We start from the raw sequence: 13,798 nt of genomic DNA on the forward strand, positions 1-13,798 counted from the left end.
ATAAGACGGTCTTACGTAAGGAAACTGCCGTCGCTCACGTCGTTTCCCCTCTCGCTCCGCGAAAACGTCCATTGTCGTATATACGTTGCTTGGCTTGGCGCGTTTGCTTTTTCAAACATTCTTTACCACCTGCTTATAACTATTTAAAAATTCAAACGCGAAAATCGAATCCCAGAAAATTTAGACGTATCTCGACTCTATCTCTTTCGCCAAATAATACTCGCCAAACGAATAAATAACAAAATCCCAGTAGTTGAAGTGAAAAAAAAAAATCGGACAAGTGGCGCACGAGCGTTTCATTGGCGCGCGGCAGCGCGACTCTCTTTTCAGACTTAACGGTTACTCGCCGGTTCCGCAATCGGCTCTTTCTCTCTCTCTCTCTCCTCTGTCGGCGCGACGCAGAGGGAGAAGCGCGCGCTCGGCGGCTCGAAGAAAAAGAGGCTCTCTCGCGGCTCTGCGGCGTCGGCGGTTCAGCGACCTCCTCGAGAGCGCGCGGAGGCGACCGGCAGAAAAGACTGTACACTTCGTCTCTGTCCCTCTCGCTCGACTTCGTCTTCCCTCGCGACTGTAATATGCCACGTGCATGCCGATCATACTACATTAATTCGGAGGATTGAATTATAATGATACTGACCACAAGCGATGAGTTCGGGGGAGACGAGTCCTGTGAGGTCTGGCTCCTCGCCGTACCAGAATATCCAGAGCTCCTTGGCAGCTTGAAGGGAGAGGGGTGGCGGCGCAGGCGACGGGGCAATCGAGTTGATGTCGAAGGGGTTGCCCATCTGGGCATTCTGGGCCTGGGAAGCCGAGACTCGCCTCCAGACGCAGAGGATGTCGCCCTGCAGGCAACGCGAGAAGCTCGACAGCACCGGGTCCTCCAGCAGATTGCCGCCGAAGCCGCCTGCCACCTCGCCCCACACCAGCTTCCTCCATTTTATCCCGCAGAGGTCCGTCTGTTGAAATAAATGCGAAGCTGTATTATGCAATTGTTTCTGATTGTTATCATTCGATTTATATAGTTGTTTGGTTGATGACGTGTCGGTTCGACGCAGTCGGAACAATTGGAATCATATATTTTATTACACTATATTCTTTCAATATTGACGCCACATTATGGCATTCACCAAATTTTGGCGCAGCTTCAGCTGAATAGAGGAATCTTATGCATTAGGATTTTGCAGCTCCGCTTAGTGAGCAATAACAATTTAATTCTGTCAAAAATTCCAAAAAGTACGCATTTTTTGGCAAAATTAAATTGGATCCCAAATTCTGCGAATAACGCACGTGCGCTTCCGTGGCGCCAAAGCTCGGCACAGCATCTGACTGCAGCGGCAACAACAACAGGCCCACAACGCTTCGCCGCTATTTTTGTCCGGTGACGACAATTAGATCGCTCTCACGACGCCGCGGCGCACGCAGTCGAGCGGCTCCGAAGTATCGGGAGTAAACAGTAGCAACTCTGACATTTTCCGCTGTAGCATTTTTTTCGAGCTTTTAATTTTTTAAGCTTTTTTAAAATTCAAACGTTTATATTTTCGTATTTTCAATAAGATACAAAGTCTGTTTAAGCGAAAGCATAGTCTTTACTTTTTTCATCGCTTCTATAATTACTTCATTAGACAGTCAGTCGTGAGATTGGTATAGGAAAATGATTTGTATCTTTGCAGTAGCTATGTTAAAATAGATTTACTGTATATCTACAGCTTATCGCACCTTATCTATATTTATTGCAAAAGAAAATCACCGCAGTCTCGAGTACCTGCAAGATAATCAAATCAAATCTAATTGTAAAGAAATACACAAATAGTGTAGTATAGAGCAGCCTCGTCCAATACGGATAGCCACATATCGCTGTTTATTGGTTGGAAATATTTTCATCTCTATGAATACTTTACTTATACAGTTATAGTTTCCAAAAATAAATACAAAAGTTGAAATCCAAGTATCTCTCGCATGGTTCTTTTCTTCAAAAATAGTCGCTTCGATAAATGATAATTATCATTTAAGCTCGTCGTAATTTATTCGATATAGTACATACAAAAGTACTATATCAATCGCATCGATATAAAATTATAAGCTTGAAATGCACCCGTGCACACTTAAAAGCCCGAGACCATACTCGGCAACTCTCCCCTATACATGCATCGACGGAGAGATAAGTTTAAATCGTCGCCGTCGAGAAAATTAATCCATCGTGAATCTGACAGCGCGCACGAGTAATAAGTCGACGACGGTTAGGAGGAGAGAGAGAGGGAACATCTTATTAGAGCGACTGCAGACGCAAATTGCCGCGCGGCTGCAGCGGCGGCTAAAGGAACGGAGATAATCGAACGAACCGGAATCGTCGCGAGACTGCGCTGCTGCTGCCGCCGCTGCAGCGCCGCGAAGGCACCTGTTACGCCACCGCCGCGAAGCTTGCAAGGATGTCATTGGCCGCGCCGGCCGCGTGCCGAACGTCATGACGTATAACGGACGTGTTTATGTTATTGTGTTTTTATTCAGGCTTCTCCGAGGGAGAGATTTTGCACGAATTTCATCTGTTCTCTATTTTTTCTTATTGTATAATATTGCATGAAGTATGAATTACTATTTGCGATCAGAGAGAGAGCTCGATTATATTTTTGCTTCGAGTGCGCATACGTGCTAGAATCGTTGAACGACCGGCTCAACAAACGCTACTATGCAGCTCACGTAAATTTTATCTCGCGTTCGATTATGACGTTATGCTCGTTAATTATTAATATTCATCATCATCATTATTATTATTATAACAAATATTCCGCGACTGGGTGTAGTTTTGTTTCGTTTGTATATGTATTTACCTATAGCTGCGCAATTCAATTTGAAGAGCTTTTCGGATTATCAATTATCGCTTGCGTGGCTCGTTTAATAATCAGTGTATAATATTAGTAGTTCATAATAATACGTATGTACACGATCTCAAACGAAATTCGTTAAATTCAAAGAATATGATTTATTCAGCAAATAAATGATATACACTATTGTTGAAAGCAACGTCAACTTCGCACAACAATGTGGTAATCTGCGAGCCATCGAGAGATGGGTATATAGTATATTTTTACAGAGACACGAAAATACATCAGTGGTATCATCGATTTTATATAGTCGGCCATACATGTAAGCCAAAGGAAGCTTGTTCCACTGCGATGCTATTAAAAAATTCCTGGCGCAAAGTGCACCTCTCTGCTCGTGGTGCTGTTTTTTCTCATGCGCGCAACTCCATTGAAAGTGCGGAAATTCAATCGGTGGAAACTATAAAGACCAGTTGCAGCAATGCGTTCATCAGCTCCTACAATAAAACTCAAAACTTTACATCGTGTGTGTTGGGAGTAAAATATTGCAGAGTACAAAATCGTATTTTTCATCCACTGCGAAGAAAAGCGTCGGGATAACAGCGCGTAGGCTGCAGCGCGCGTATTGTGTGGAAAATTACGTGGAAATCAATACTCGGACGATTCCCAGAGCTCTTATAGGTATAGCGTAGAATGGATGATAAACAATTTACGGTCAACAGCGTAAACATTTGCTCAACAGCGCTGAAAAGTCCGTCGGTAAATTCTTTAATAACCGTCACATAGAGCAAAAGCTGTAGCTTCCTAAGCGGAAGGAAGAAAAAAATTTCTCGGGGCTAATTAAAATCCGTGTAAAATCTTAATTAACGGAGGGAGAGAGGAGACTTCGCAGACAGTCGTCGTGTCAGGGACGAAGAGAGCGAGCGTTTCAAAGAAGCCGGAGATACATCAGACTCTCTTTAAGCAGAGTTGAGAATACAAAGGAACATCGAGAGCGAAATCCGGGCTAGCTCAAGGATGAAAGGGCCGGTCAAAAGGTACACTCTCTTCATCCGCTGCATCGACGTCGATCGAACTCGCGGAGGTTTCCGCGAGAGAAGCTGCTACTTACTCCTCGACGAAGAGTTTAAAAACACGGCGTCGCTGTAATTGCGTCGGTGCAGCCGCTCTTAAAGCCACTCTCAAAGAAAGGGAGAGAGAGAGAGATTTTAATTAAAAACTGGAATATCAAGCGGCGTTGATTGGTGTACTGTAAACGCGCCGCAGGATTAAGGCACTTTGTAAATTACTTGTAAGAGGAGCTGCGGAGAGGAAAACTTGAGATAGCCGCTGAATGACTTGCAGTCTTGTGTACTCTCTCTCTCTCTCTCTCCCGCGTAATTATACTCTGGACATATAGTGGGTAATGTAGGCGACAGCTCCGCGTCTCCTAATTTTTTGACAAACATCGATGCGACACGTGTCGCATTGCTATCCTTATTCATTTGCGAGTTTACCGGTCTCTGAAAAACGGATTTTGCTGAGGTTTTGAGAACCAGTTTTTCAATTAATCTCAAAGATTCTAACTAACTCTAGCACCGACACTTTAAATTACTGAAAAGTTTTGCAAAAATCGTCTCTACAATTAGCTGTAATCTCGCCGCGATTAAATGTTTCAATCAAATCCCTGTTTCAATCATCCCTATAAACATCCCAGCAGATAAACCTTTCAAAACTCTTCAATTCATCACCACCGCACCAAATCACCAATTCGCGATCCAGCCCAGCAACATCGCAGCAGCTGCAGACAAAAGAATCGTGCGGCAAAGCCGCTGCCGCTGCTGCTGTCGGCGCGTGTGCATACAAACCCAGTAACCGTCGTCGTCTCTCTCTCTCTCTCTCTCTCTCTCTCTCTCTCTCGCTCTCACTCCCTCTCGAAATAATCAATACCCGGCACGCGTGCGGCGGCGATAATTCGCGCGCGCACAGCGTTTAACCTAATGATTGCAGTTTATGCGCAACATCATCAGCCATTCGATTAAAACTCCGGGGCCGAATTATCGATCGCTGATGTATACACCTAGAGAGTGAGCGAGATAGAGCGAGAGCAAACGAAGAAGCAGCAGCAGGAATATACGTGCTCAGCGAGAGCCTGTCAGCTGCTGATCAATACAAGCAAGGCGACATGCAAGGCCACCACCGCCGCTTCTCCGTTTCACCTCTCCGTCTGCTCTCTGCCGACGAGCATAGTTCTTTTTTCTCCCCTTCGTTTCATTATGTGCCCTTTGCGACGACAAGCGCGTGTCTCTCTCTCCGCGAACGAGTTATCCGTCTGGGCCAACAACGACGAATCCTCTGTTTTATTTCCTCGGCGGTACGCCCCTTTTTTAGGCGGTGATTTCGTGGTTTTCGCTCAGGTGATGTTTTCAGGAAGGGCACGAGCAGCAGGCTTCGACGTGGACGGGGGAGGGACTGTGCGAATCGTACGGACGGGCTCTTGTCGAAGAGAAAAGGCTACGCGGCTAGATCGCATGTTAGTTGCTACTTCGGATGTGTCGTGTATTACGCGTACAAATCCACTTTTAAACTGTTTTATCTTAAGTTCGCGGAGTCATGCAGCGAATTCACTCGATTAGGCTAGTCAAATTAAATTTAAAACGCTCCGCTTATTTCCGAGAAAAATGCACCCTTCGCAAGTGCATCGTCCTCTCTCTCTCTCTCTCTCTCTCTCCGAGTCTCCAGTTTCCAACCCCAACGCGCGGGGGGCACTTGCAGCGCCTTCTTTCTTTCATTACACATCGTGGACGTCGCGTTCCCCCTCGTCGTCGTTTCGAGCCAGACGTCGTCGGGCCGAGAGGAGAAATTATTCGGGGCCGAAATTCGAGAAGAGCATCACGCTGCTGCTGGTCGTTGAGCCGTAGAAGCGAAAATAGGGGGAGAGAAACGACAAGGTCGGGCAGCGAAGGCTAAGGAGAGACGAATCGAGTTGAGCAGCAGTTGCTGGTTTATCAACGCCGTAAATACAGGAAATTAATCACTACAGGCGCCGGGTGTGTTGTCGATGGAATATCCAACTTTTTCGCTAAATATCAGCTGTATCGGAGTAACTGCACCCCCCATCAAGAAACGATCACTTTCTTTGACGCGAATAGCTTGCCGTCTCTCAGTTGCAGCGACGGGCAATTTATTATACCCAAACGATTAGCAAACACCGAACACTATCACGCAGCCTGCAAATAGCCCGGAAGATAAAGAGCCGAGAGTTATTACACTGCAGAGATATACCTGTGCACGACTGGTCCATGACGAAGAGACGACGTATCTATCGCGGAACGAAATCGTAGGCTGTGCTGAAAGCACTCAAACAAGCGGCGCAGGTTTTCTTGATTAAAACGTCTTTGTTCGCTTGTTAATGGCTGCATTGTTTCGCCCTGTGGATCGATTTTGGCTGCTGTGCCTCCTTGCCCTCCCTCCGCATCGCGACGGTCTGATTTTTCGGCCTCGAGCGCGACGCCGGCGATTCAGCGTCGAGTGTTTCACTATTTTTTTAAAAAATACAACCTAATACACGTGAAAAGGACCTGCTTTCCGGTATGTACGTTCCTATAATACGTGTACGCGCTGACTACCAGCTGTGCTGGGTGTGTACAGCGCGCAACAAGAGACTCGTAAGCTCCTTTCCAAAGCCGGTTCGTGTGCTTCCTCGCGCGTGTGCACATCCGGCGGAGATTTCGACGTGTGTCTTGGAACGCGTTCAAAGCGAGACGCTTCGAGGTACTTAACCGGGAGGACTCGCTCGCGGTAATCAACGTTTCCGCGGAATGTCACGCTTGTTTTGCGCCCCGAATTTGGCCCGAGGGGAGAGAATTGAAAAATCCTTGGCACCCGATATTCTGAGCGTATCCTATTCTCAGCAACTAATTGAGTTCAATACGCTAATGCAGTGCGACTACATGGTTCAATGATTTCGGCTTTTTTGGAGCTAGTTCGGTAGGGTGATTTTTTTTCGAAAGGCAGTAGACAAGCGACGGTTATTGTGAAACGCTGAACGAATTCCACGGCAATTACACGGAATGCACGGCTGGCCCGCTGACTGCAAATCGATAGCTCGCATGCTTGTCCAAGCACTATCAGGATCGAAGGCTTGCATGCGTGTATTTTCATACGTAAAATTCTTGCATCAATAGAGATGTCGAATGTCATCGATTGAAATGACACAACATATCGAAGAATCCACACTCGTCTCTACTAGCTGCAAGAGCTAATTCGAAACCAAAAGCCTATTAAAAAATTCACGACCATCGACCAACAATCAAAAACCCAACGCGTTAAATCGCAGCAACTCAGTCGAAAATCCGAGCTACCAGCGTAATTTCGGCCGCGACTATCTGCGAAGAGCGCAACAACCCGCTGCGGGCGCGCATATTGCACGGTGTGCATCAGAGAGTGGCGGCGGCGACGACCCCACTCCTTCGGATGCCGGCAGAGAGAGGCCCGATCGATGTGTGTACGTGCCGGAAGGCCGGCTGGCGCCGCCTCCTGGCGCAGGCGCGATAATACCCTTTCTCTCGTCGGCCCCGGTGGGCGCGCACTGATAACGCCGGAATATAGTTCTTTTCTGTTATTATCATTTTTCCCCCCGCATCGGAGGAACAACACTCTGTGCTATAGCTGTTCTCGCAGCCGATCGTTCATCGTCTGTTATAGCGCGTATGTATATAGCGGTATAGATGACCGGCGTTAATTCGGCGTCGCTGCTGCAGGCACACGTGCCCCCGCACGTCGTCCTCTCGCGAATTCAACGCCCTCGCGCGAGGTCGATCCCTCCTCTCTATAGCTATACTTGCCTATACCGTGTGCCGGGGTTATCGGTCGCGCATGCGCCTTTCTGGGATCCGACGTCGAATCGGTCAGAGGGAGCGATTACGGAACGCGTGTGTGTGTCAAGTGCGCCGCCGCGCGATCGTTGTGCTTGTTTACGCGCAGCGCTGATCCGCGAGCTTCTTTTTCTTTAATGGGCATATGAGAGCGTCTGAGAGCGGAAGGTTGTACGGATTGTGGGGCTGTAGATGATAGAACGAACGATGATGTGTGTGTGTGCATTAACGTAACGCTGCAAGTAGTAGCATTCGAAATGGGTCAGACTCGGGCGAGCTTGGGCTTGCCGAGCCTGTACGAAGACATTCGTGTTATTCTGAGGACAGCACATAAGCTCTAGAGATTATAGCAGGCGCAAAACACTCATTCACATATAGATAAGAGCAAAGATTGTCCATAGCAGACACACAAGCGAATTTCATCTAAAATCTGAATCCACCTTTCTGGAAACCCGGAAGCGAATCTCCAATAGTCAGATACGCCGAGCAGAGGAGAGGTAAGAGAGAAGGGCGGAAGTCGGCCAAGTCGAGCTGGCCGTATCATTTATGCATCGCGCGCTAGAGAGGGAAGGCGTGTGAGAGAGCAACGTATAGTACACATTGTCGGAACGTCGCTGCAGGCAAAAGGATGAGTTTCCGAACAGCGATGGATTATGCAACTCGTGAATTGATAATGCGGCCAAAGGAGCGCCGCCGTCGATGCGCTTGACCTATTGTTGCAGCTGCAGCTCTGTTATAGTGTTATAAACGTGCTGGAACTTTGCTGCTCCGATTTTGAATTGTTCCAACTTACGTGTGTGCGTCTACGTGATTTTTTTGCGGATGGTTGATCGTCGAAGGAAACTCACCTGGAACAGAAAAAATAAAGTTTTTCATTAGTTTCTGTTTACGTTTACTATAATCATAACAATATGAACATTTTATATGGCTTCGAAGTCACTTATACTCGCGCAAGAGCTATACTCCTCGAAATCCAAGGATCCCCGAAAAATCACTTTCACCCTTCAGGCAGCAGCTCTCTCGCACGTTCTCCTCAATACACAAGCGCGTCCCCAAAACGAGCGGCAAACGGAGCGCGGCGCGCGCACACTTAATTTCGTGAATTTTCGCTCTCGTTGAGAACCTGCTGGCGCGCGCTCTTTCTCTCTCGCTCTCGGTCTCTCCCACTCCTGCGGCTATGGAGAGAAGAAGAGACGAAGGAGAGAGGAAAAAGAGCGAGCGCGGACGACGACGGGAAGGCGGCATTCCACGCGAGGCACGTAACCGAAGTACAAGCGAAGACACAGCGGCGACGACGCGCAGGAATATAAGGGACGAGTCGAGAGAGGAGGAGGAGGAGGTATCGAGTCGCGCGCGGAGAGCCTCCGCTGAATTCCCAGCGGGTGATCCGGATCGAGCGAGAGTGAGAGAGAAAGGGAATAGCGTCCTTTGCCCCTTAGGGCTGGATCACAGTTGAGGCGCCGAGAGGAAAACTCGGCGCTGCTTTCTTTTGGGATTTTCTCTGGGTTATGGATTATTTTTTGTGAAAAATGAGGCGATCTCTGTATATGTTTGACGACCCTGATAACAATATTTTTAACTTTTGTTATAACAATGAAATTCAAAATAAGCTTTATTTTAAAAAATTTATTATCCACGGTCAACGATGAGGGATGACGAAAAATCGCAAAAAGTTTCTGAATCTCGAGCATTTTTCTTCAGTATAAATCTTCGGTTGCCGACTATTTTTCACCGGAGAGTGTTCAGCGTTTTTAGCTTTTGAAAAATCGTTTTACGTCACTTGAACGTTCGTCATTTGAAAAATGGCTCGCAGGAGCTGAGTAATTGCAAATAAACAACGACTGCTTCTCACAAATTTTTCCCTGTCGCACGAATCCATGAAATGCTGTTATTTTACTACGTTCGGTGTCACAAAAATCAAGATAAAAAACACAAAAAGTGGCATATTCAGCGGATTTCACCGTATACAAGCGAACAGGTGGAAAGGGAAAGGCTCTGCCGTCGATTAACGCACTGCCATTTTTCAATCATATATTGCGAGGGTACTCGCGTGTTGTCGTAATCGCGATTACAGCTTTACTTAGACCCCCTATGCAGCAGTTTAACTGCCTTATATCTCAAAACATTCACTTACTCTCTCTCACAAGCGAGCTATTTTTAACACCTGCGGCAGTTCGCGATAATAATAATTCCATAAACTCGCAATAAAATTAGTCGTAAAATATTTAGCGCTCTGGAGTTTATTGTCGAAAAAAAGAAGTGGGAGGAATCTATCTGCGAGGAATCTCGCACGTAACGTCCGTACACACACGCGCGGTCTCTGCACGCACGCTTGTGTTAATTTTTAGCTCCGCATTATACTTTCGTTTTGCCGCTCGTTGTGTGTGCAGACTTTGTCATAGAAAATACGATCAAGATTCACTCGAAAATTCATCCGCGAATCTGACCGACGCGCAAGGGGTCAGCATGCAGCATATAGCAGCAGCCGATTAGCCTCTAATAAAGACGAGAACCAGAACAGCAGCAGCAGTGAGGCTTTTGCTTCTCGCTCTCGCGTGCGCCGTACGTTCCTCCGCGCGCAGAGCGGCCCCCCTGGAGGATTATCCTTTCTCGAGTCTGCGCGAGCGCACCTATCTATATAGCTATGCACAGCAGCAGCGACGGAGGAGAGAAGAGGGGAACGACATCCTCCTCCTCTGGTGCAAGGCTTTCACTCTGCTGCTGCATCTAATGTGCGGGAGAGGGAGTAGACGGCTCGCGCCGCCACCGTTGCTGCGCTACGACGGGCGGCGTGTGTCTGGCCCTTTTTTTCATTTGAGAAAGAGAGAGAGATGCTGTAGTGTGAGAATAACGCTGCGGTGTTGTTGCGGAGGAACGAGCCGCAGCCGTAAAGATTTCACGGATGATTCGGTAACTGTCGCGCTGTATGGTACAATTTTTTTTATTATACTTCGAGATTTTTAGTGATTAATTTTGACCCCAGCGATTTAACGCCTCCGATTCGAATACTCACTCCGCCCATGAGAAGAGCGAAGCTCCAAGCGAAACGGCTACCGTCCGGGGCGCAGACCTGTTAGTCGCACGTCCCTGGATGCCCGGAGAGCCGCAGTCAAAGTCACTTCTAGATTATGTGCTCTCTCGCTGAAAACTGGTGTGCGCCGCTGCTGCTACGTGCTGTGTCGGTGTATGCGTGTGTGTGTACACATGGAACCGGAGCGTCTCTGTTATTCGCCTCCGCTTTGCTCATAACAGAAGGAGAGGCGAGAAAGTTTTTTTAGGGACACGCGATGCTTCTCCGTTTAGAATCTTTACCGACGTTTCGCTCTCGGTACAATAACGCTGTTGAGGTTTCTGTAATGCACAGCTGCAGCTCGGAGGATTTACGTAGCTTTGATTTGTAAAAGCCGATAAAATTTATCGCGATAATTAACTATCCCCCTCGTGAGCGGACGGCTTGTTTACCTTTCGCCGATTGAATTTCTTACACACGGCTGAAGTATTAATTGTACGACGAGAAAATATATGCGACGTCCGCGCGTTTATGTTTTAATGCGGCTCTTTTGGCGATAAATACGCGGCTTTATGGTAGCCGAGAGGATCTCGACTGCGTATACGCTTATATTCGGACAGTGTGACGTTTATTTCGAGAGAAACACATCTCGATCGTACACACACTGCACTTTGCTGTTGTGTTTAATTAATTTTTCGAGAGTGTGTAAGCATATACGCAACGAGAAGAAAAAATTCTCCTCGCGCGCGAGATAGAGCTGAAACTCCCAACGGTAGTATACCGGGGGAAAATTCTGTCCTCTCTTATTTTGTGCACGAGGCCACTATACACCGTCCGTCGGAGAGACAGGGGCGTAGGAAAGGGAGAAATCGCTCCTTATTCCGGAGAGCGCAAAGAAATCCTCTCTCGCGAAAAGTCCACGCAATCTAGGACGCGCGGAGAAAGCCGGATTGCTTCCGTTTACGGCCTTGAACCCATACCCTGCACACTGCCGAGAAAGAGAACTTTTCCAGTCCACGCCCGATCCTTTTTTTCGATCGCATAATACCGAGCGAATTTTTCCCTAAAAAAAATAGAAAATAATAAACAAAGTTAATCATCGCAAACGCATAGCTTCTCGGCGAGGAGGCTAATCGAATAAACGTCGCGCGAGCGCGCAGTTCCAGTCAATCAGCGACAATAATGGTCGCGGCTCAACAATGAAATTCCATCGTCTTCCGCTTCGTCGAAACGAGCGCGTCTTGTCTCACTGCTTATAGAAAAAAGGGACGAAGTTAAAAGGAAAGCAGTGTCTGTAATGAAGCGCGAAATCGAGAGAGAGAGAGAGAGAGAGAGAGAGAGAGAGAGAGAGAGAGAGAGAGAAGCCCGGGGCTGCAAACAGAGACTCTCTCGGGCGGGATAGTTCGATAGTACACAAGCCATAGTGACAGTAGCAGTCGAAGAGGAGAGATAGAGAGCGAGGGAGGGAGAAACGGCGGGATCAACAGGCAAGAGGCAAAGATTCGCTCTCTCTGTGATGGTCCTTTGATCTCTCACTGCGCAGGAGAGTATACATCGTTGCTGATCGATCGGAATGAACGTTGTCGAATTTCCCCGCATCTCCTTTGTAATGGGGTGTTTGCGAATCTCTCGTGTGCCGATGGTATTCGATGCGCCGTTACTATGGCTTGTTATGAAACTCTGGGGTGTTTGGTGTTCTAAAACTCGGAAACCGATGCCCTTTTCGCCTCATCCCGTCATAAACGGCTGATCGTAGATAACCCGAGCTTGTCAAAACAGGTACACTGAAAAAAAAACACAGTCGTTTCTGCTGTAAAGTTCGGTAGTTTTAACCGTTCTGCCACCGTAACGACTGTTCAGTAAGAACAACGGTGTGCCACTGGTAATTTTGGCGAATCGCGACTCGTAAAATTGGTCGCTTACGCGGGACATCAGCAGAAACGATCGAACTGATTCTTAAAAACTGCTGAACTCTACGGTAATTTTGGCGAGTCTTCGTACAATGGCGGATTACGGGTGCGAGTTCAGTTAAAATGGCTGTGTTTTTTTTTTCAGTGTCTAGACCCTGATTCATAATCAGCTTACGTCGACGCTTCTGTAAAGGTGTGGATAATCTATACTTATCGAAAATTATCGAAATCGTCGACATATAACCGAAAATATATCACACGGGTTTACAACGCTGCGGACGGTAGCACACGAGGCAAGAATCGAGGTATTTTTCAGCAAAGTGAATAAGCAAAATCTTGGCTCACAGCAGGATTTCATACGCATCCACGCATAGAAGAGAGAGAGAGAAAACCTGTTCTCGCGCGCGCAGAAACTTCAACCTCGGCGCGCGCACGCGAAGACGGCCGCGAGAGAGAGAGAGAGAGAGAGAGAAATAAGATCGACTCGCACACACGAGTCTCCTGCCCCACCACACAGCAGTAGCAGAGCAACAGCGACGACAAAGAGCACAAACGAGAAAATACGAAGACAAAGAATGACTGGAATGACCGAAAGAGTTTAGAGCTGTATACGTAACAGTGTGTGCGGGTCGGCCGTCGTTGCCGGACGTTTAAGGAAATGTTCAGCCTAGAGACGCGCGTTAGCTCTCTCTATCTCTCTTGTTATAGTGAAGCGCCTCGGAACCTTTAGAATTTTTTTTCTCCGCAAGGACGGGCTTTCCTCTTTCTTTTCATCATTTCGGTGCCGAAATTTTTCGTTCGACAGAAGCGCACCCTTCTACGTAAAATAAGCGTAGAAAAATTGCATCGAGCAGCAACATAACCATAAGCGAAAAAAGCTCGAAGCGCCGAGAAAAAAAACACGCCGACAATTCGGCGCGAGAGAAAGGAAAAATTCGCGCTCGTTCCCTTCCCCCACCGAGCGGCGGGGCCCGTGACACAGTTTCCGCTCGACGACGACTCTCCTCCTCCTCCTCTTCTAAGCTGCCCTCGCGCGAGCGCGCGCCCGGCGAAAGGAATGCAACTCGCTCCGATGCTCGGATTACGAGGTGGGGGAGTCCGAACAAGATGGAGATTGATTCACTCCTACAGCGGATCCTTATACATACACTCCATCAACCGTACCTGATAAAAATTTCACTGTATGTACGGAAAAAGCAATATACGTGT

The 13,798-nt window shown here is 47.6% G+C and overlaps 1 protein-coding gene across 8 annotated transcripts in view; it reads right to left on the bottom strand.

Moving 5' to 3' along the window:
• The window catches only part of LOC100120623 (mediator of RNA polymerase II transcription subunit 13), a 35,860-nt gene that overhangs the window by 16,272 nt on the left and 5,790 nt on the right, over positions 1 to 13,798 (bottom strand). For all 8 annotated transcript variants that reach the window (XM_032600935.1, XM_031932638.2, XM_031932637.2 and 5 more), the window contains exon 2: positions 635 to 953. In XM_032600935.1, the coding sequence (XP_032456826.1) occupies positions 635 to 953 (319 nt within the window). The remainder of the gene's footprint in view (positions 1 to 634; positions 954 to 13,798) is intronic.

The sequence above is a fragment of the Nasonia vitripennis genome, chromosome 5 (assembly GCF_009193385.2).
Source record: "Nasonia vitripennis strain AsymCx chromosome 5, Nvit_psr_1.1, whole genome shotgun sequence".
Lineage (NCBI taxonomy): Eukaryota > Metazoa > Arthropoda > Insecta > Hymenoptera > Pteromalidae > Nasonia > Nasonia vitripennis.